Here is a 23,036-nt window from a genome sequence, read left to right as displayed (position 1 = left end):
TGGGAGCCGAACAAAGCAAAGGCCAGTAGCTCCGCGTATTACTTACATTGTTGAATGCTAATGGAACTGGCCTTTGCCAGCCTCCGAAATTATCATTCATAAATGCACGAACTGCGGCATATAAATGGGTCAATCAAGTGAAGTAATCGAGACGCGAGGAAGAAAGCCAGAACAAGACCAGAAAATATAAAACTGAAAGAAAAAGAAGGCAACAGAAAACTGTTGAACAAGTTAACAAGTTGTTGGGCCCCCGGGCAGTGGAGCACTTTCAATTGTCGGGGGCCCAGCAAATTGGACGTTTAAAATTTATTGTCGCTGCCTCTGTGAGCCCAGACTGACTGCCCACGTGGGTGGTCATTTTCATTTTCCCTTTTTGGAAAGCCCATCGATGTCAGGGGACTCGAGTTACTGGGTCACTGGAGCCCGCCTCATTATGCAACTGCAACTGCATTGGCCATTAAATCCGGTCATAAAATCAAGCATCCATCCTGCACTTCAATTACCCGGCAAAAGAAGAAGCCACTCATCCGTGATCTCCTCCGCAGATCTTCTGTTTGCCCGCTGTAAATAAAGCGGCATACCACGGAGATTTCGATCCTCCTCCGGCGGCTGTTTGGCAAATTAGCAAGCTCGTTAAGAAGCCACTGAGGCTGCTGGCCAGTCGGTTCTTCTATTGGCCAAAAAAAATGCCATTGAAAACAAACAGATTGCAGCTCTTAAAACTTCTCCCTGCACTTTAGTGGCGCTCATAAAATTGACCTGCTACGGAAGCGATTTCTTGCTGTCTGGGGAAAGTGTTTGATCTTCCACGAAAGTGGACTCATAAAGCCGTTCGATCCGTTGATGATCAGCGGCGCAATCAAATTGGTTAATTATTAGCTCGGCTATGAATGGGCCGCAATGTGAGAGCGAATACGATTGAAATGCAAAAGAATTTTCACCTATGCGGAAGCACTTTCCGCAGGAATTCTGCGCAGAATGTAATGTCGTCGTTCTGGGAGAGCAGGAGAATTTCGAGTTGGGGCCAGTTCAGGCAGCTCAATCAGCTGCCCATTCAACCAGACAAGCTTCCTCATTGCCCTGGATAATCCAGCGTGCAGTCATAGATACTAATTGAAACTCATTGTTCACTTTTGACGCCCATCAATTGGCCGGCGAAGTGACTGCGATGACGCGGCTGCCCTCGTCGACCGGCCCAAACAATTGACACTTTTCCAATTGCACCTTTGCACACATGGCTGGAATGGGGAGGGGGTGTAGGAAAATGGGAAAATCATGGGGCGGGGTGGGGCATTGGGGGCGGCAGATGCCAGGGGAACCCGCACACCTTGCACTCATGCCGCCGGCGTCAATTAGTTTAAATAATGCGTGTATACACAGCGAACGGGTTCGAGTCATTGGCCCACACTCGCAGAAAAACAGGGGTCTATTCAATGCTAATCAAAGCTAAAACAAAATATGAATAAGGATACAAGCTAACAAGATATGATCAATTAATATTAAATGAAGACTATTTCTGTAGCAGCCTTCTGAACTTCGTTTAGTTTGAAGTAATAATAATAATATTTCCCAATTTTTTGGAGTGCATGCTCAGACCTTCTCTCAGACATACTCCACCCCTTCCAGCAGCCACCAGCCCCATCCCCGTGCCCCTGAAACCCCCAGCATGGTCATTAGAATTTTGTATACACTGCACAACATCAGAACGCACTGGGACTCGGTGTGTGTGTCATCACCTCAATTGGGTTCACTTCCTACTTGCAAGATGCAGGCACGAGCACTGATCACAGAATGTATCTGCAAGATGCGCGGCCAGCATTAGTCGCTATTCGCTTTTCACTTTTCCAACGGAAGTCATTTTCAAGTTGAATTTTTCGTTGCTTTTTTTGTCTGAGACACCAACGGGTATCTGAAGCCGCGTTTTATCTACGCAAATTGCACACGCACTTAACCCGCTTCCAGTAGCTAAAATAGCTAATATGGAGCGGGATCCAAGGCACGCGGGTCTCCAGACCGACGACCGCCTTCCACATTTTTTACTGCCGTCCATAGTCGCGCATATTAAATAGAAATGGGGAAAAAAGGGGGGACACTGCACGCTTTTTGCATGCAAAAATGTGTACAGCTCCCCGAAAATTGCTTCGCCGGGCATATTAGTGCCTCAATTTGTCGATTGGCTCTGTAAACTTGAGCTATTAAGTGCGAACATATTTGAGGAGGAGGTGTATCCAATCCCAGCCAATCCAACCCAATCCGATCCCCAGGAGAGACGGCTTTCGTTTAAACCGGATTCATAACGAGCAAACGCCTCCTGCATTGAAATTTTGTTATTTTGAGCGCGTGTGCGGTTGTTGTGGGTCCGAAACGATCATTAATATGTCATTTACAAGTCGGCAAATTGTCGCTAGCAAATTGTTTTCAGCAATAATTTTGTTGGGCAAGGAAGTTCAGACCGATCAATGACTCACTTCAAAGATTTACCACTTGATTACAGAAAATCAAACTATAATTTCCCAAGCCCATCCGTCAATTTCGCTTTCAATCACTATCACTCAGCACCCATAAAGAAAGGCAGAACTTTCGCTTTTTCCAACCCAAGTGTTTGGCTTGAGTAAACAACAATTTCTCAAATCTTTTGGAAATCTTTCGCTGTGTGTGAGTGCCAGATATTTTGAAGGTGTAACTGCAGTTTGCTCAAATAATTCTCGGAACTCCGTGATGCCCAACACTTTCTTATCAACTTCTATCGGTGCGCTCACTTTTATTTTACTCGACTTTAGATTTACGATACCACTGGCAATTGGCAATTACAGTGCAATTAATTTATAATCCCCGGGGGCACTACTAGAGACCTACTTAGCCGCAGAGTAGGTGACACACTTAGGTCGAAACATTTATGGGGGCACTTGCACAGATAACATACTTAAGCTTTCAGATATGATTTTTACGATTGTTGAACTTCGTGGTGGGGGAATATCTTTTCTTGGCGCCCGAAGAATTCTCCCGAGATACATATATATATGGCGATTGACTCCAACTTTAGGTGTTGAGCAATGAGTCAAATTATCCGCGCTATCGGTGAGCAATTTCGGTTCAAATTAATCACTTGATTTGCACGAAATCCGGTTGGCTAAAAAGGCTTCGAGTTGCAGGGGAAAATCGTGTAAAAAGTGCATTTGCATCGCCAACGCAAAGTGCATTAATAAATTGATCCAGTTTCGGCTTTTGGGGTTTTTCCTGTTTTATTGCAACTTGTAGGTGGCCGTGTTTTGACTGTTTACCACTTGTTCATGGGCCTCTGTGAAGTTGACCGCTTTTTGGATACCCATCCGATTTCGTGCCAACCCAAATTTTTCCAACTCCGCGAAATGCATGTCTGCGCCCACAGATTTACGACTCAAATGACCATGAACGTGTCGGTATGGAAATGTCTATATAGACGAGTACGTATCCGGTTAAATTATCGCTCTGCTATGCGAACGAGCGAAATGCAAGGAAACTCTACTAAAAGTGAAGAGAACTATGCAAAGTTGTAGAAAGTCTTGTAAATATAATGCATAGAAAAGAATATGCCTTTGAATATGTGGTCTAGAAAACTAATTCATTAAATAGACCAAAAAACAAAGTTATAAATATACATTAGACTAGTATCCCTCAAGAGCCTATTATCGTTTCAGAAAACATATAAATATGTTACCAATTACTATTAAAATTGATTAAAAAAAGTAACTACAATGGCCCCATGGCTTAATGTTAAATGCGAGTTATATTATAATATTACTCATACGCCCCATTTTCCCTTGCAGCCTTCGATGTTAATTCATTGTCAAAAATATGGTTATGTTTCGAGTGGTTTTCTGTGCCACCGGGCACTGCTGGAATATCTGCTGGTTGGACCTGAATGTGAATCGACCTGGGTGAAAATGAATTGACCGTAAAAATGATTGTAAAACAACGCCAATAACCACGGCAGCAACAGCTGCCGAGAACTGCGTGCAAAATGTCATTAATCATTGTAATTTATATAGCGGACCAGCTTCATAAACCATCGACGACTTCGGGGGCCGTTTTACAAAATGTTTTCGGTCTTACGAATTTACGCATAATTTAACAATATTGTCAATGCAGGCGGGGTAGAGGTAATGTCTTTTCGGCTTTTGACCAACTTATCTGGCCTAGACCTTTTTATGTAACCGCCATGTGGAGAGGGGAGGAGACCAAAGACCAAAACGAAACAGTTCATTGCCACCTGGCTAAAAATATAGCCGAAAAGTCGAGCGGCTGCCGGAAAAACATTTGCAGAGGAAGAGCTCCTCCATCCAAAAGTTTAGCCCACGCCGCTTTCGCTGGCAAATCCATTTGACATATTGCGTCGTCCGCTCGCCCATTTGCCGTCCCTCTTTGGTTACCCAGAGAACTCTGCGACATAATCTTATCTAAAACAAAACACTTTCGCGGTATTTTCAAGTCTTCATGCTGCCCGGCGCATAAATCAGCACCACTACCGGCACCACCAGCACCACCGACACCACCGGTGCCACTGCTGCCACTGCTGACTGATGATGAGCCACATCGCTGACAATAGCTTGTCAAGTGTTGTCTCCTCATCTGCCCGCCACCCACTCACTTACACGCAGATATATCCACCGAAAATCGGAAAATCTCCAAATACTTTTCATAAAGCGGCAGATGGAAAAGTCCACGGGAAATATATGTATTTGTTTTATATGCAGCAGATAGGTATAAGTTCGGACTTTTTATTATGATTAAAAGTGTAATATAAAAACATTTAAAAACATCCCATATTTGCTTAAGTGCCTTTATAAATTATTAAGATTTATCGATGATGATCTAAACCATATCTTTTCATATTATACTTAATCATGTACTAATTAATATACTGTAAATTGGCTGCAAATCTTAAGTTAGGCCAAATAATTTCCCCATTTCAGTTCTCAGTAGTGTATTTAATATTCGGTTAGGCTTTCCCAAAATATGCACTTCCATTCCGTCTCCTCTCCTACTTTGTCTGAAAATTCCAACAATAAATTTTTGGCCGCCGTCTAGCCAACTGAGCTGAAGTGAGATCGCTCAGTGGATTGCTTTGGATCCGTGACGTAGCCAGGGGCGAAATGTTTGTGTAAAATTAATTTATCGTATTATGTGCCGAAAGTGATATAATAGTCCGGCCATTTGGTATACTTAGGAATTAACTGTGTTGAAATTTCCTTTTTTCTTTTCATGCCCGATTGCCGTGCCGAATCTATTTATCATGATCTCGGGGGATTAAAATTGATGCAATTATCTAAATTTACATAAAAAATTCTAGGCTCGCCATAAAAAAAAAACTCTTAGAAGTTGGAAACCGATCTTTAATTGAGAAATTCGTTATGGATGGGTAAGCAATTTTAACGAGTTCACTTTCCCACAAAAAGAGCGCGTCAAAGACATCGTTTGTTGATTTTTTTACGCACTAAACATGGGACAATGACTTTGTGTGTCAAGTCTAGAACGCCCCACAGAGCTAAAGGTTTGCACGAAAAAAATTCAAAAAATATATAATAGTATAGAAGATTTTTTATTTATAAAGACAATTAACACGCTGGAGTCAAGAGGCAAGTGACAGTGAAAGTAACTGCAGTTGGATCGATGCAATGTTGGCCAAACTGTCGGAGCAACTTCATCAACTTCACCGGCCAACCGAAAGACGTGCCGTAAATTAAGTTATCAAAAGAGATGCTGTCGGAAGCTTTTAGCATCCACCGACTCCAGTTGTGTCTTCTGGGATCTCGGGACGACTTGGGCTTCACTCAACTTCACACCTCGGTCCACGCACTAAATCAGTCGCATAATTGCCGCCTGGCCGCCGGCCCAAGTACTCTCCATATATCATCTCGAAAATATGGTATGCACGCCCCCCGTGCAAAGGTTTTTTTTTCCACCGAACCCCGGACTTGGACTTGGACCTGGACTCGGACTCGGACTCGGGTTGGGGTTGAGTTCAGGCTCGGACACCGTTATCCGCTGCTGCAATTTGTGAGCAGCAACTGCAACTGGCGTTGAGCTTCACCCGACTTTTGGAGGTCAACTGGTTGATGAGCCCCGCGAGGTGCCGCTGAAGTTGCCAGCTGACAGAGTGGAAAATGCACAATATTTGGCACTTTTCATTTTGTTTGGACAGCTTTAATTCGGAGCAGTTGCCACTGCCTGACGGCTTTACGTTTTACAGCGATTAATATTAATTTTAAAATATTATATTTAAAGCTACTATGAAATTATTCTTCTTGCAGCTTCATTTCCTATACTTTTCAGTCAACATAAAATTTAATCATTAGACGTAATTTTAAAGATACTTATTGCTGTACGTTCATGGTGTCACCATCACACAATCTCAAGTGCGAAAGAAGTTTATTCTGGGCTATAAAGCTTTACTACTCCAGCAACCGAAGTTCAGCACAATATCCGGAGACGTGATTTTCGGAGCACTTTGTACAATTTACAGCCCATAAAAGACTCACTCAGTCACTAATAAACACAAATTGCTTGGTTAGTTGCCACTGATTTGGCTTGTGAAAGTCCCAAGTTCGAGGGTGAGAGCACCCACAACGACTAGAGGAGAAACCTTCCAGCATTTCCCCATGCTGCTTGACCATAAAAATCATTCCCAACCCTAACAACTCCCACAATCTCTGAAAAGCTCCCAAAGACGGCAATTTCAATCTTATCGCACTCCACTCGCATTATCGCCGCCTGATCGAGTTCAAAATCAAATTAACACCTGAGGCAGGTACCGCCAGATATGTAAAGTACAAGCGCGGTGGTGAATTAAAAAAATTTGTACCCCGGCGAAACAAAATCCCCGCTATCTATGCGGCATCTTGGAAGCTCACGATGATGTTCCTCAATGGCGATGATGCCTTCGCTCCGATAAGCGGAAAACCGGAATCAGGTTGTACAACAAGTTTTTCGGTTGGTTTATCAGTGCTGCAAATTGCTGGCCAACTGGAGGGAAGTCAATGAAAATGAAGCTGTAAATTAATTCGACTGGCGGCCCAAAAGTTATGCAAATGCTGTGTACCGGAGGCGCTGATCTCATGATCATCTTCATCAGACTAAAAACTGACTCACTTCCCACAGGGAGCCCGGCTAATCAGGGCGAGCGGTTAATTAAGGCAAGATTTATGCCCTTAGCCCACTAAAGAATTTATATGCCAAATAATACAGAGCCGGGGGCCACAGGCATTGCCAAATCAAGTGTCTAACTTAATGATGCTCAACATAAACAGACGAGAGGCGCGGAAAATACGATTTCTTTGGCGGATCTCAGTGCGTGTTACGCAGCTTTTATGAGAACTTTCAACTTGTGGGCGCTCCACATATGTGGGTGGGGCACATCGACTACGATCGGATGTGTTTACACATATACATCCCTCGGCTGACGAGTGTGGGCTTGTATTATTTCTGATATTCTAAATATTTCATATGGCCATTGGCATTAGTTTATTTGGTTGTTCATGCAGTCCAAGTGGAATGGGTGGTTCGAGCTTCGAAACAAAAAACCAAACAAAGGAACCCCCAAAGAAATTGAACATAAAACATATTCAAACCGAAATAAATGATGAGTAATGGGGAGGGTGGGAGGTTGGTTGGCGTCCACTTTGAAGTTCATCAAATAAAAGATCTTTAGCAACCAAATCTGGAGAAGATAGAAACTATTCTATTGGTTAGCTCCTTCCAGTTTAGAAGAACAAATTTGTTAGCTATCTAGAGTTTATATGAGTACTGTTTTGAAGTGCAAGCTATATTGTTCTTCTTAATCAGAACGTCATATATTATGAAAAACATATGCACTTAAGTAAAGAATTCGTCACCTAACGAATTCATAATTCAAGTAATTATTGAAGTTATATATAAATTGGCTTTTCTACTTACTGAATTCACTATTCTCGTCCTGGGTTCCGTTGACAACGCCATCCCGCAATATCTGAAGGATGCGATTTTTGATGTACAGCTGGATCTTGCGCGAAGTCCACGCCAAGTGGGACTGTGGCACCGTGGAGCGTTCGTTACGGTCCAGATTGCTGATGGGCGTGTTACTGCTACTGCTATTTATGTTAAGACTACTTCTAGGGTTGCTCAGTCTTTTCGATTTCGAACCAATGAAATTATTGTCAGCGGGCGACATTGGCTGCTGCTGCTGTTGCTGGTGATGATGATGGTGCTTCTTCTGCTGCTGCTGATTCTGGTGACGAATGCTGCGTTCGGTACGCGACAGGACCGCCAGATGCTCGTTCGGCATCGCTGAGATGACGAATCCCAGCGGCTCCTCCAGCTGATCGGAATCCTCCGCCTGGGATGGGTATTGGGATTGGATTTGGGTTTGAGTTTGGGTTTGCGGTGTGCTTGTTATGGCAGTTGGATGCGTGCTTAAGCTCTGATTAAATTCAGCATTAATACTTTGATTTGTGGGTTGATTTACACTACGTTCACTCACTGCGCTCGGCACTAAACTACTACGACTATGATCACTTTGTAGATAACTATTACTAAACAGATTACTATTGTTCGTGCTGTTGTATTTTGATGTGGATGTGTATGTGGATCCGGATGAGTCTGTCAGGTTGTTGTCCATGGCCATGAGGGGCATCGCAGATACAAGGCCCCGCCAGGCGATGATGAACGAGAGGAGGGCGCCCAGCAGCGCCAGGGCCCTCCAGTCCAAGCGCAGGTTTCTTCGCATCAAAGATCACCACTTTGGTTCACAGGGGTTTCTCGAGCCCGGTTCGGAATCTGAGTCCGAATGTTTATAATTTCTGTATAAATCGCTGTGTAGTCTCGCAGTTGTTTATAGATTGTTTGCCAGTTTATTGGGCGTGCGCCACGCCCTCGGGTGTCGTTGAAACATATGTACGCCCCGTTTTCAGATATCTTTTCTTACTTTCGTTTCGATTACGTTTTTTTTTTTCTTTTCACTGACTTGGCTTCGCTTTGCAAGTATCTCTCTCTCTCTCTCTGAGCCCGTTTAATTTTTCGTTAAAATCTTTTCGCCTCTTTCCTGGCAGGAAATTAGGTTATCATATCGTAGACTTGTTCAACACTTTTCAATTGCTGCTGTTGCTGTTGCGGATCTTCATCTTCGTCTTCCCCGCTGATAATGCATCTTATCAACGCCAATGACTTTCTTGTCATGTCAGAAATTCCCGCGGTTTAGTTGGGGAGCGAGGAATGAAGCAATCTCAGCTTGTTTATGCGGCCAAATTTCGGTTGGCTAACATAGTTGACGAGCTGCAATGAAAAAAATGTTGTAGGAACATTATGATTATGATTGACAGAGTATAAGTCATTAACTAATAGATTATCTTCATCGTAAACTATCCCAACACGTGACACTCACTGGCTCAGCCTTAAATTTATGGCCTTCGGGAATTGGCTTTGAAAATTCCACAGCAAGCATTTGCAACACAAATTTGGATTAAGCCAAATTGTACATAAATTCTTCAGCTAAGCGCTTTTAACGCATTTTTTGACATTTTAATTAGCGTTCGCCTATATAAAAGGAACAACGGCAAAGTGGCACAGTTTAATTTTAGCCAACGGTCTATCAACGGGCCACAGATACAATTGTATCTATATGGGCGACAAGTGATCGGCAAGAGGTTACATAAAAACTGCCCAAAGGGAGCAGTTACGCAAAGGAAAAACTCGGTGAAAACATCGAAAATGACTTTCCCAAACGAAGAGAGAGTGAGAGGGAAAGCCCCTTCAAGAGTGGCGGACAGGCAAATTGTTTAAAAATAAAATGGGCAACAAAAACAATTCGCTCAGAAAACTGTGTCGAATTTGAAAATAATCACGCACTAACTTCGCCGGCAAATGGTATCCGTGTATCTGTGCATCTACGTATCTATGAGATACGCGCAGGGCGACGCGGCGGCTGAGTGACGTTGCCGCTGCACTTCCACTCGACTTCTGTCTTTTTGGCACGTGTTCAGCCAGGCAAGCCTACGCAGCGGCATTTTTTATGCAACATTTAAGTGCACCCCGTTTTAATTACCATAAACAACAAAAACAGCAGGAAGAGCGGCAACAAATCCAATTGGCGACACCAGAGGCAACACAAAATTCTGTCCCATCAACATGTTAATTGCTTTTGCGTCCTTCTGTCCAAACTGCCAGCAATGTTATGCAATGCGTTGACTTTGAGATGAGTTTTCTTATATTCGCTTTGAAAAACCTAAACCATACCAAACAGTTATGGAGCCCTTCAGATCGTAAAGTCCGACATTTGCATGCCAGCTGAGCTATAAAGTTATAAAAACAAGAGGCCAACGCAATCCGATGAATCAGAGAAATCCAATATTATATGTGTAATATAAAAATCAGCAAAATTCTTCGGGTTTTCATCATCCTTCAGCAGATAAAGAAATGAATTTAAACCTTTGCCATCGCCGGTTTAATGCCTTTCACCCAAATACGACGCTGCATTAAAAGTATATGTGCCACAACAGGCGAAATGTGTGCCAAGCCAGCCGCAGATTCGGTCTCAAGGTGTTGTTTATGTTTTTTTTTTTTCAGAAGTAGAATTTATGAGGAATTCTGTAAGGGCAACAAAAGTTCCAGCCTCAACGACCACAAAATCACCGGCAAGACAAAAAAGATAAAAACCCCCCCAAAAATGGGAAGCGTGTCTTGACACATGCCGAAAGTTATAAAAATAGCGAGGGAAAAATAAATACCAAATATGTAGATGGAGTATACAAATAACACCTATGATTCGTAGGGCCAAAATTATAAAAGTATCTGTTTTTACGACCTCAGGCCATCGGCTCATCTGTCATTTATAAGCCTCCACAATTCAACAAATTATGAGGGGCATAAAAAAATAATGAAATCTTTTGTGGTTTCTGCCCGGTGCGCTTAACTCCCCAAAAGGGCCATAATAAGTAAATATATACATATATAATCGAACGCAATATCAAATCAAAGTATAAATTGTTTTAAACGAAAGCGAAAGTTTAACGAGCAATGAACACCCTCATATCATTAAGTATGGAAAAAACATACGAGTAGATTCTAGTCTGTTATAAAACTTGAATATCGCTTAACCCAAATTAAAGTGGCAATCTTCGGTGGCAGTATCCTAATCAAATTAAAAAAAAAATCCGCAACAACCAAAGTCAAAAAACTCAAAGAAACTGTGTATGACAATGAATGAGCAGAGTCGTGTGGCGGTGTCTTTGTTCAGCGAATGAATTAATTTTATAATAAAATGATCTTAAATGCGCACAATGGGAGTAATAGAGGTATTTGTGAACAAAAAATGGACACAAAAAAACAAATGTCTTTTTAAAACATTATTGTTGAGCTTAATTATTCAAAATATTTTAATATGCGGTATAGATTAATATACCAAGAAATCTCGAAAAACCTTTTTTAAACCATCCCATTGTCCATGCGAATAGCATCTGGACTGATGAATAAGAAATATATATATATATAGTCTGTGCAGCTTTTCAGCTTGACAACAAGTCACCAAAGTCGAAGAGCAAAAGGCCCATATCATGGTTTTGGGTAGCCACTGAAATCGGATCTGAGCCTAGTCATCGATCTGAAATGGCAGTCGCTCCACAAACTGATTAGCAAATTTGAAATGTTTTGTTTTTTGGCTTACTGCCCCTTATCGAAAAACGTTAAGTTTATGCGTTTGACATTTGCGCTAGCCGCTGTTTTAATGGCGGCGCTGACAGATGGACTTTGTGGCATTTGGAAAGTATCCGGCGGATCGCATGTATCTGGCGGATCGCCTGGATGGCAATAAATCTAAGCCGAGCTGCGCAACTTAATTAGTTCATGTCAGACGCTTGGCTACCCCAATATAAAGACAAAGGCGAGAAACGCTCTTTGGACATTTATTACAAGCTACAATGTCGGACATATGTAAATTTTTTAGACCATTTTATGGTTTTGGCTAATATGCAAATGATTTTGCCCGGTCAGAAAAATTTTAAATAATTTATAATAACAGGTGAATATTAATTGAAATAGGCAAATAAAATAAATACGAGATGAAATTAGCATAAAGTTTATGTTTTATGTGTATTGAATATAAGATAACCGGTTGAAGCATTTAGAAGTGAAGGTTTCCTGTTTTTAATTATATTTATTCGTATTTTGGCAATTTTAATATATTTCATTTTATTTGTGTTCTCTTCAGATTTATTTGTTTGTTTTCAGAAGCGAAGCTAATTCCTGACATTTATTGCGCGAATCCATTACCCAGAAAACCCTTTAGCAATGTCGTATCTCATTCTTCTTGCGGTTGGCAGTAACATACAGTGCCAAGACCACAAATTCCCAGACTCTTCACTTACATGTGCAATTTATTCATGACTTGTGGTTATGGTTTTTGCCCAACTTTAGTTTGGGCAATAAAATAAATTAGGCCCACAAGTAGACGAAACAATGTTGTGCGCTGCAACAACACATTAAGTTAATTATTTTGCCCACTATTAAAAAAAGTATTTCAATGCCACGTTGAAAGCGAAAAGAATTCAAGAAATGTGCAAAGCTATATGGGCTTAACAATGAAATTCTAGTTCAAGAGAAGATAAATTTGTATTTATTTTCCCCGTTAAGTGTCTGACGTTCATTGTCGTGTTGACACTTGTCACAAGATTGAACGAGAATAAATATACATATAGTACTTGTTTCCATACCTTTGTACATTCGTGTATTAGTTTGTATTATGGAATGCTTAGCGAAAGATTGATGTGCGATGGCATTCACTGACAACTGCCTTATAGATGTTATCCACCAGAATGCAAACAAGGCGATGCATTTCGATGAAGATTATTGTCGCTGATCTGGTTTTCTTTGGATCCCATGCCCCCGACCCACGATCCAACTCCCGTGTTTACAAAACAATTAATTTTCTTTGGAAAAACAAGAAAAGCGTCGAACGGGGGAAATGAAAAAGATACCGAAACATAACTCAGGCAGCCAGCCAAATGCACTAATCGATGTGCACTTCATTCGAATGGAAACGGGCATAAGATACTTGAAGGCATCACTGTTAGATACTTGCCAACAATCCGCGGGGAAAGCACTGCCGCCAGGGAAAAGTAGAAAAGAAAAGTACGGTGGAAAACCTGAGCGCTCAAAGGCAGCGCTTTTGTGTAATCGATTTGAACCGGAAGCAATTGGGTTGCCGCAGTCTCAGCGGCAGCGGGAAAAATCCTCTCAAGATGCAGCTATTTTAAATATTTAGTGCACGAGACAGGCGAGGGCACAATCACAGATACACGCACACACGCCGCACAGCAATTCGATTCAATCACATGCAGCGATGCTAACAACAAAGCAAATATCGGTCGCCAGATATATTGACACCATATAGAAAATAAAATGAGAAAGTTACTTCTAGAGATAATCTACATGAAATAGGAAGCACACATGGACAAACACAACACGAAGTGCTTAAAGGAGTTCCTTAAAAAATTGTTAACAACTCATTTTTCCGTCTTCAAATTGTTAGAATTATTTGCTTAATTATTAGTTTATTAATATTCTTTTTAAAAAGCGGAAGTACCCTAGGAATTTAAGTCGGTTTCTGTCACCTTCGCACCGATGTATCTCACTTAAAATGTATCTCTTGCCTGCACCAACACATTGCCCACCACTGGCAGACTCATCTCCCACACAATTTCGCACATTTATTGTAGTCTAATTAAAAGTCACGCACTTTACGTGCGAAAATTAAAAGGAAAACCGTCGTTTTAAAATAAAACCAACCGAAAACGACGAAATCAAAGACAACGCGACGTATTAGTAATGTGACAAACAGACAGCCAACAAAACAACAATTGCGTCTAGGATATTTTTAAAATGCGTCAAACAACCCAAAAAAAATAAATATATATATATATAAAAGAAGGAAAACCGCCAAAAAAAGAGAAACAACAACAAGAACAACAACCTGAGTAAAATACGCGACGATTTTCTCGTTTTCATTTTGACTTTTTGTTGCTCGCTTTTTAACTGAGCGGCGTACCTAAAGCTGTTGCCATGTGCGATCGTGTGTGTGCGTCTCTAAATGTATGCCGCACATTATGTGGTCTAGTGTTCACGCTTCATTAAAACAAACGCTACATTTTTTACTGAGTTTCCCGCATTTTCCGCCTTCTTTCGCCGACTTCAGTTGACTTTATATTCCGAGTGTTATGCGCCACTTTTTGGCCAAAAGGGAAAACAAACCGCAAAACTATTTACACACGGCCGTAAAACTTTTTTCTTTTGCATGCGATAAGCTTTATCTACGAATTATGATCGTTGTATTTCAAACTTTGCCTCCACTGCTGCTTGCTGCCCATCAATCAGGCACAATTTGTAAATGTGTCACAGGCCCAAGCGAAAAGTTACCCAACTCGCGCGTTTCAGAACTAAACCTGATAATTGGCTGGCTTTATGACATCTGAAGTCCGAGGCAAACACGCCAATGAAAACATAAATTCCACACTCAACTCTTTTTACTATCAAAAAATAAATTTCCTTTTCAATTAATTCGGGACTGCCCATGCAATTTAATCACTTCGATTGGTTCTTCTGCATGAGTTTCATGTCTTAATGTCTAAATTTTACGGTGGGCATTTCAATTATTCAATTGTTGACGTAGCCAGAAAACGTTTCGTAAGCGGTACTAAACAATTAGACAATTATTTTCTATGCCCTTGGGCAATATTCGTTTTTTAGTTGATGAAATTGTGACGTGAGAACTTTAACGGCAAAGTAAATAAAATTTGATAGGCATTTAAAGAGGCACGATTCAATTATGTTTAATAAATGTATGAAGCTTTATTGCTTATTTTTGGTAATTAAAAAGTTATGCAACTAGAATTAGAAGATAATATTACTAATATTAACTATATTATAATATCAACCCTTTTAGCAGAAACAATTGTAAACCAATTGAAAATGTAAGCTAGGTAAGTAAAAGGTGATAAACAAAATTTTAAATATTTTCCCTAGGCCCCAAATGAGTTTGAAAAATTACCAGAAAAAATCTCAAAATACCAAATAGTTAATAGCTTCTATAAATAATGGCACTGATTTGAGTTAAGCACTATACGCTGCCATTAATTATGAAGGATATCACCCGCTAGTCCACTCTGCCGAAATTCATTCAGTTGATTCTTTATCGCGATCCCCATATTTCGCAGTTTGTCTGTCGCTCGGCTGTCCAAACTGTGATCCGGCATGTGATTAGCAGTTGTTGAACCCGACGCACACACTAGCGTGCGGCAATAACGCAAATTCGCACACAGATACAGAGCACAGATACAGATACGCAGCGCAAATCAGCCGCAGGAAGAGCAAGAACAACAAGCCAGCTTAGATAATAGCGCACAAATGTTAGATAATAGTCAGCGCCGCCAATTTATAGGACACAAAGTGCACGCGCGGAGTGAGCAGAAAAAAAGTTTATAGCGAAAAAGTTGGCGAAATGAGATTAAAAGCGCCTGCGTGCGTTTGCAAATAGAGATACGCACAATTCGCAGATACACAGTTACGCAGATACAGATACATTAGAAGACGGCGATAAAGATTCGCAAATGTATATGCGTTTTGCAAATAAAATAAAACTATAAATAATCCCAAAGATCGTGTGATAAAATTTATATGAATTTCGAGTGGGTTCTCCTAAGGTCGTTTGCTTTCACCGGTTGGCAAAAAAACAACATTTTGCTACATTTTGTTTGTTTTACCTATTGTTTATTTGGGGCAGATAAATGCGGAAAATTACTTGAAAAACTCGGCTGCAAATCAAATTTAATTTGTTTATAGTTAAATGCAATCTGATTACGTTTTAGGTGAATATCATTTTGCACAGGTGTTGATCAATCAAATCGAATATGAACTAAATTATTTCAATTAGCATGCCACTAATATAAATTAAGTTTTTGCCCGTTCGCTTTAGCTTGCTATTTGTTTGTTGAAATCAATTTATTTCGTATTTATACATTTGGCTGTTTAATTACTTTCCCCCGTGGGTCATTTAAATACACTTATTACTCGGCCCGCTGCCAAGTGGAAAATGATTTCAATTTATTTTGAAAGTTACCAAACAAATTGCCACAGTTCAACGTATTCAATATATTTTTAATATTTTATCTTTGCGCGACTTAAGAACACTGAAACTATTTATGAATTTTAGCATTTCAAAACATCAAATCTAATAATACAGAAAAACATATATTTTTCCGTTCGACTAACTTGAAACTTTCATTAATTTTAGGCTCGCTTTTGTTAAGCTCCAAAGACCGAAATCCAAAGAAATATTTTGCAACATTCGAACAAATGCTTGGAGGAACAACAAACTTACTAAAAAAAAGGAACTTATGTAACAGCGTTGAAACAGAAAATTACGCACCTTGTTTTTATGTTTGTTTGCTTTTTTCAGTTTTACGATTCTTTTTTTGGACGCGTTGTATTCTTCGTTGATTTTCAGAGAGTTGCACTTTGCACACTTTAAAACTTACGGCAACAACAATTCAACATTTTCATAATTTTTTTCTGATATTCCTTTTTCAAACACAGCACAAATCATATATATATATATTTTTATATATTTTCCGATCTTCGAATTGCTCGCATTTAAACGATTTTTTTTTGCGGGCTTTTCAAATTGTAACGACTCTCTTGGATTGCGAAACGAACATTCGTGTTTCAAATTTCCTATCCGCCGAGATTATTGTTTCGATCTCCTTTGGAAACGATTGCACACAAAACCGGAACATCGAGTACGTCAAAACGGAGCGATTACGGACGCGATCACGATGATGGGGTTACGATTAGAGATGGTTAGGATGTGCCAGATGATGGATCGGATCGAATGGTAAGGTCTGAAAAATTCGAAAACGCCGCGGATGCGGATAAGCGGACTTCGAGTGCTACTGCGACTGCGGACGCTCCGCTCACTGTGTGTTCTCCAAGCGTGCTAGTCAGTGACTGAAGCCATGAGCAAAAAGACCCTGTCGATGAGGCGACGCTTCGTGCGTTCACGCCGAGCACGTTTGCGACGGAACGAGCGCGAGAGAGAGAGTGCGATGCGGTGCGGTGCGGCGGGAGGGAGACGGAGAGAGTGAGAGCAAGTAGTGGGCGAGCAAAGGTAAACGCCAAGAATGGTCAGCTGTAGTGAATGGTGGTCCCCTAGGTGTGAATATGGGGTTTATCCGTGATTCCCAATTCATCCTTCCGATCTGACGAAACTGCGGCTCAAGTGAATGAAACGCTGCCAACTCTTTGATTCATCCATTAGCGCTAGCATCAAAAATACCGGTACAAAATATTTGTACTTCGTTCTTTGCTAATTTATACTTTGTAGCTGAATAAGTTATTAATTTTAATGAGTGCCTGAAAACTATTGTCAACATTGTACTGAAAAATTAAATACAAAATATGAATCAATTTATTTTTTATTTTTTGTATATTTATTGCTTTTTAACCAACGATACAAATGATGTAATGCATTATGGTAATTATTGTACATGGTTACATGGCATTTGTTGAATTATAAATTTTTTTGATTTTTTGATTTGAAATGTTAACTGTAGTCATATTAATCATTTATTAAGCCTACTTTTTCGTACACTAAATATCTAAAACGGTTACGTGGTAACTATCTAACAGAAAATTCTGAAATTTAGCGCCACAATGTAGGCTACAATGCGGTATTGTTCTGTAAAAGAACTACTTTCCAACTTAAAGCTCAACTCAAATGTTCTTTAAAAACTTTGAAACTTATAAGTAAAGATTCGTGTTGTTTAGATTATAAAATACAGTAGTCTACTAATTTTTTTAGAGTTCTTTCACTATTAAGAGCCCTCATGTCAACGGCGACCATCACGTGACGGTTTTCCAACAGACACTGTGAAAGGTGAGATTGCAGTTGCTTTTTGTTTTTGATTGGATTGCGTTTGGTGGCGGTTGTGCTTTTTGGCGCGTAGACCTTTTCCAGTGCTTTTGACGTATTTCGCCAGGTAGCGTGGATTTGCACAAATACCAATTAACTAACAACACAAAGTGCAACAACAAGCGTCACCCAGTTACCCTGCATTATTCGGGTAAATATTGCCAGTGATTCAGTCGCGTGGGAAAGCCAACTCATGAAAGGTGCTAATCGCATCGATGTATTCGCACTGATAAGGCTTGAACTTTGACCAACTTATTTGCCTATGGCGTGCAATTAACCATTGTTATATCTCAAAATCTATTTCTGACCAACCGAAAATTTGGCTAATTTTAGGTGTTGACCAAAATTTAGCCCGAAAATACTGTCACTCGTCAAATGAAAGTTAATGCGGCTATGGGCGAATTTCTTTGAATACAAGTTTATCTTATCTATTTAGAAGGCGCCTATAAAAAATCACATGGTGCAGATAGATATGTGTGTATGAATGAACTTCAACTTGACACTACAGAAATTGCAGAAATATTCCGGGGTGGTCGCCCACGTGTTGCCGTTGGAACGTGCAGGCTGCCTACTGATTGGCCAAATCTTACATAGTTGCTAAGACTATCTAACTACAATAAAGTAGCAGTTTTGAAAAGGCAATGTTTTTTTATTAAAGTCATAAAATATTGTTTATTGAGGCTATCGTTATTGGTAAGTACCGATTTTATTTTAGAAAATGTTTGTTAGATTATGTTATGTAGAAATGATTTATAAAACATATTAGGAATTTTATTATAAATAGTATCTGAATGTGTCCAAATTGTAAATTTTAAACTGTTTGGGACTTAGAATACTTACTTTAAATATATCATTTAAAGTGCGAGTAAAGCCTTGCTAAAGATGCATACTTCGAAATAAGAAAATTTACTTAGACCCTAAGTTTAATTTGGTTTTCAAATGTATTTTCTAAATGCTTGCTAAGTGATTTCGCCAGGCCACAGAAAAAGGGCAGCCCCAAAACCATTAACTCAATTAACCGGAATGAAAACATTTTGTGCCCGAGAATTTGACGCCTGGTGAAACGGGAAAGGAAGCACATGCCAAATATGCCTATTCCAATAAATAACCTACGACAGTGAGAACTCCCCCGCAGTTTTCGATGGCAACCTTTGGAATGTCGATCTGCCCTTTGCACTCTCCACATTGTCCCTTTGTTCCCCCTTGTCCTTTGGCAAGAAGTCAGACAATTAAAATGATTAATTATGCGCAGGAGCAGCGGCAGCAGCAGCAGGACATTTTCGGGCTAATGACTTAATTAGCCCGCCAGTCGAGTGTTCCAGCCTAATGTGCTCGCCTCAACGACCTCTGACCCTTTTTCCGCGTAAGTCGTCCAAGATGCTAGATTAATTAAAAACCGTGGCCGACCGAAAATGTGGCAAGTGAAGCCCGTTAAGGTGTTTAAATTGCCCGATCTTTGGCAGCTGGTTTTGGGTAGCCCCCAACTCTGCAAGGGATCCTCGTAAACCTGACTTCCAGTCTTTTACCTTTTGATCCCATCGCACGCGTTTTCCTAGCGATTAAAAACGCGCCATCATATCGCCTCAAGGTTGGCGGCTTTTTCTTGTTCACAGATCACAGAGCCGAATCGTTTTAAGATTGATATCGGTGGGATATTCAATTACAGAATATATATTGTCATGTCCAGTGTCAACCAACATGATTGGCTAGTTTGGTAGCAAATAATAAGCCAAGTTATTTTGAAGATATGATCGAGTATCAATTGAATCCACACGCAAATCGGCAATCAAAAGCGCGTTGGGCCAATAAGGTAGTTTCGGTGAGGAATTCCGTCAACAAGCATTAACAACCATTAAGCTTCCATTAGTTGTAGGCGACTTACGTACGTACTCGCAACTGGATCGGATCGATCTGAACGCAATAATTTATGTTAATAAAACTGTAATAGCGCCTGTCAGCAAATGGCGACGAACAAACACTGCCAGCAGCCGACACACAGACTGACAGAAAGTCAATTCAATTCAACTCGAATCGAATCCAATCGAATCGATTCGAATCAATTAAAAACAAATCTCAAACCGATTCTGTCGCCAAAGGCTTGTCTTTTGTCTTTAGCCAAGTGACGGGCTTTAAGTCGCCTGCTGATATGAAAACATGTTAACCCCTAGCACTTAAAAATAGTCAAGACATTTAGGTAATTGTAAGGACTATAATAATAATCATTTTTGAATATATTTAAATTACAATAAAAATAATGGCATAGTAACCTTTCAGTTCATTACTTCTTGAACTGCTTAAACTAATGAACTAAACAAAATGAAATTTTGAAGTAACTAATTTTGCAAAAAGGAATCAACATATTCATTTAATGAACAATTTCTTTCGCTAAGATATGATATATCTTCCAAGGGGTTAAGGCCAATGCAAATTATGATAACTCTGAAATGCTGTCGTCGCCACCCAGTCGATTGGGGGTGGGGTTGAGGTTGGGGTTGGGGTTCGAATCGGATTCAATTGGACCGGAGTATGGATTACGGAACGCCGACCTGAGCGAGAAGTGCCCAGCTGGGTGATCGATTATGGTGGAAGTTGCGGCGGCGGTCGCTAATCACAATAATTGGTTTGTAAATATTTTGATTCAGATTGCAATGCTAATTATGATGGCAGCCACTGCCGCCATAAATTATGAGTGCACTATCCGAGTGGGCCTTGACTCTCCACGCAGATCTATCGGAACTGAAATTAATCACAATGTCCAACGCACACGGAAAATCATACAGCTCTTTGTTTCTTCAATTTAGAAAAATATTGTCTTATTTCGTGGAATTTTCTATCTAATTCTGGCCATTTTCTACTATAATTTATTTTTTGCAGGTAGTGCACTTATTACCAACCTTTCTTTGTAACAGATCTATAATTCTGGGCAGGCGTTGACACCTGACATTTCTCAAAATGGTGGGAAACTTGTGTATTTAAATTTTAACCCCCCTTTTTGGGCTTCTGAACATTTTTCAAATTCGAAAGTCACACTGAAATTGAAAGACAAAATTGGTAGTGAAGCATTTCAACAGGATGCCAGTACAGGAAATTTTTTCTGTTATGGACAACATTTACCATGGATTGCGCCGCTGCTTCGGACCCGAAAAGTAACGAATTGTATCTCAAAATATGTAGAATAAGGAGAATTTTGATTTCTTTTCATAGTCAGATTGATCCCCGGAAGTATCCAGCTTACAATGCGTTGAAAAAACTTGGTAAACGACGTCGCAGAGTATGCAAAAGTATTCTCGGTTCGAAACATATGCGTAGGAATCATTTTTCCACCAGCGAAGAAAGCGTCCCAAATGTGAGTGCCTCAGAACTCAAGGAGTATTTCGCCAGGCCAAGGTTTCCAGCTCCCAAGACGGTGAGCCATGAGCCCGACATAAGCCCTTCGAGTGACCTGATACATCGTCGGCGACTCCAAAACCGCCCGCTGATGTTGAATGCCTGGCAGGTTCTTCAAGTTCAGTGGGGCGGTTGGTGGCAGAGGTGCTGGCCCGCTCTAGTGGCAGCCAGTATGCAGGTGAATCCCATATATTTTACACATTTAAAATAGCATATATGAATGCCAACCATCTAAAAGATGAGCTGCGGATCTTCGGTCCTTTGCCATTCACTGTTGGGGTTCTACGATGACGAGGAATCAAATCCACCAATCTTGGTGCTCACGTGTTACTTTGGCCAGGCGATCAAAAAGGTTTGATCTTAGCTTAAATTGCACTGATATTTTATGTTACCTCCTTTAGCTTTGCAAGTATGCTAACTTGGCCATTTGTAGCAATGGCTATAGTCCCAACTATGTGACCACATCGGCTGCCATGGAGCTGATTGACATTCGCGAATTTTTTCAACATATTAACAATGCCCTGGTAGACTTCCTGCTCAGAGCCGCCGAATCCGGGATGTATATGGGCGAGCAAATGGATTACAATAACTAAGAAATCCTCCAAAAAAAGGTATGCGTAAATAGGCAACATAAACTTTAAAAAGACAGGTAACCAGCATCTATGAAGGTCTTATACACTGAAACGAATATTTTCAATAAATAAACGTTAGGACTAACATTTTTTATATGTTCAAATCTGATAAGTTTGAAAATATTTCCAATATACGAACAGAATAATAGTAAAGTATTATAAAATTTTGATTTTGTACCCAGCTTTATCATAGAAACTTAAACTATCTCAAGATCAAGCGTCTGAAAAACATTTCGGTGCAGCTAGCTGATTTCAAAACTTGTCTCTATGCCATTGCACTTGAATTTAGTGGTCACTCCGTATCGAAGGTGTGGCTGGGGACATAAAGAAGTCTGTCCAGGAATTAACTGATAGATGGAATCACCGCGAAGAACCAGTTACAAGTTATGATCTGCTAGGTGGGCACTAAATCCGTACGCGAAATGGGAGGCAGGTGCTTGGACTGTTGGTTTTTGCACCCATGATGTAGTTTCCACGTTTCGATTGTGGTTGGTACTCGATTTATGGGTAAGTTGGATGGCGCCTTCCACCGAAGCAATGAATGTCATCATCAAGTGGTCCAAATCGTTGAAGAATTATGGGGGCGACACATGCAATGGTCGTCGGAGGATCAGATCTGGTCGAGATCGGAGTGCTTATGCTCTGCATTCCTTGGCGCGGGTGCTTACCACATGACGATGACAGGCAAATGAATCTCATTTGGTTTGCCAAAATATTTATGCATCGTTCGCATTGACTTTGATTTCGCTGCAGTTTCTTTGGGGCTTTCGGCGTTTTGGGCCACGCCCAAAGATTTGGCGAGCTTTATTTATGGGTTCCATGAATCAAAAGAAATCTGTCAAACAAGTTTATGACACTTTTTTGCGCCCACCTCCTGCCCCGCCCTCTGGTTTCGGTTTCGGCAAGCCGTTGACATTTTAATTTGGCAGCCATCGATGGCAATTTAATAAATTTGCTTTAATTTAATTGGGTTCGGCTGGAGAAGTGTTGAGCAATTGATGGCATCATCTGGCTTGCGCCCAAGTGAAGGGCACCTTGAGCACACGCAA

General features: G+C 40.6%; 2 protein-coding genes across 8 annotated transcripts in view; one reads left to right on the top strand and one right to left on the bottom strand.

Moving 5' to 3' along the window:
- Positions 1–16,991, bottom strand: part of LOC117144167 (vitellogenin-1) — a 42,508-nt gene extending 25,517 nt beyond the window's left edge. For 5 of the 6 annotated variants that reach the window (XR_004459631.1, XM_033309204.1, XM_033309203.1 and 2 more), the window contains exons 1-2: positions 16,427–16,991; positions 7,933–9,285 (exon numbers count right to left, since the gene is read on the bottom strand). Coding sequence is in view for 5 of the 6 variants with exons in the window: in XM_033309204.1 (XP_033165095.1) it covers positions 7,933–8,740 (808 nt within the window). In the remaining variant the exon portion in view is untranslated. Of the gene's footprint in view, positions 1–7,932; positions 9,286–16,426 lie in introns of those variants that run through there. The other variant, XM_033309205.1, reaches the window with a different exon arrangement.
- A 3,914-nt stretch (positions 16,992–20,905) lies between these two features.
- On the top strand, positions 20,906–22,124 carry LOC117143907. 2 transcript variants are annotated; one of them, XM_033308815.1, is made up of 4 exons: positions 20,906–21,114; positions 21,173–21,533; positions 21,594–21,707; positions 21,757–22,124. In XM_033308815.1, the coding sequence occupies exons 1-4, from the start codon at positions 21,041–21,043 to the stop codon at positions 21,946–21,948; spliced, it is 741 nt and encodes a 246-aa protein (XP_033164706.1). In that variant the 5' UTR covers positions 20,906–21,040; the 3' UTR covers positions 21,949–22,124. The 2 variants fall into 2 exon arrangements, with proteins under 2 accessions (XP_033164706.1, XP_033164707.1); XM_033308816.1 differs by having other exon boundaries at positions 21,032–21,114; positions 21,177–21,533.
- The last annotated feature ends 912 nt before the right edge of the window (positions 22,125–23,036 follow it).

This window comes from Drosophila mauritiana, chromosome 3R (assembly GCF_004382145.1).
Source record: "Drosophila mauritiana strain mau12 chromosome 3R, ASM438214v1, whole genome shotgun sequence".
In the NCBI taxonomy this organism is placed as follows: Eukaryota; Metazoa; Arthropoda; class Insecta; order Diptera; family Drosophilidae; genus Drosophila; species Drosophila mauritiana.
This window is presented reverse-complemented; position numbering and strand designations above follow the sequence as displayed.

What these genes read in the sequence shown, in the direction of transcription:
- LOC117143907 (XM_033308815.1), top strand. Translation starts at nt 21,041, where the DNA reads ATGCCAGTACAGGAAATTTTTTCTGTTATGGACAACATTTACCATGGA. An exon ending in CGCTGCTTCGGACCCGAAAA is followed by an intron (nt 21,115 to 21,172) that starts GTAACGAATTGT and finishes TTCTTTTCATAG; the next exon opens with TCAGATTGATCCCCGGAAGT. An exon ending in TAGTGGCAGCCAGTATGCAG is followed by an intron (nt 21,534 to 21,593) that starts GTGAATCCCATA and finishes ACCATCTAAAAG; the next exon opens with ATGAGCTGCGGATCTTCGGT.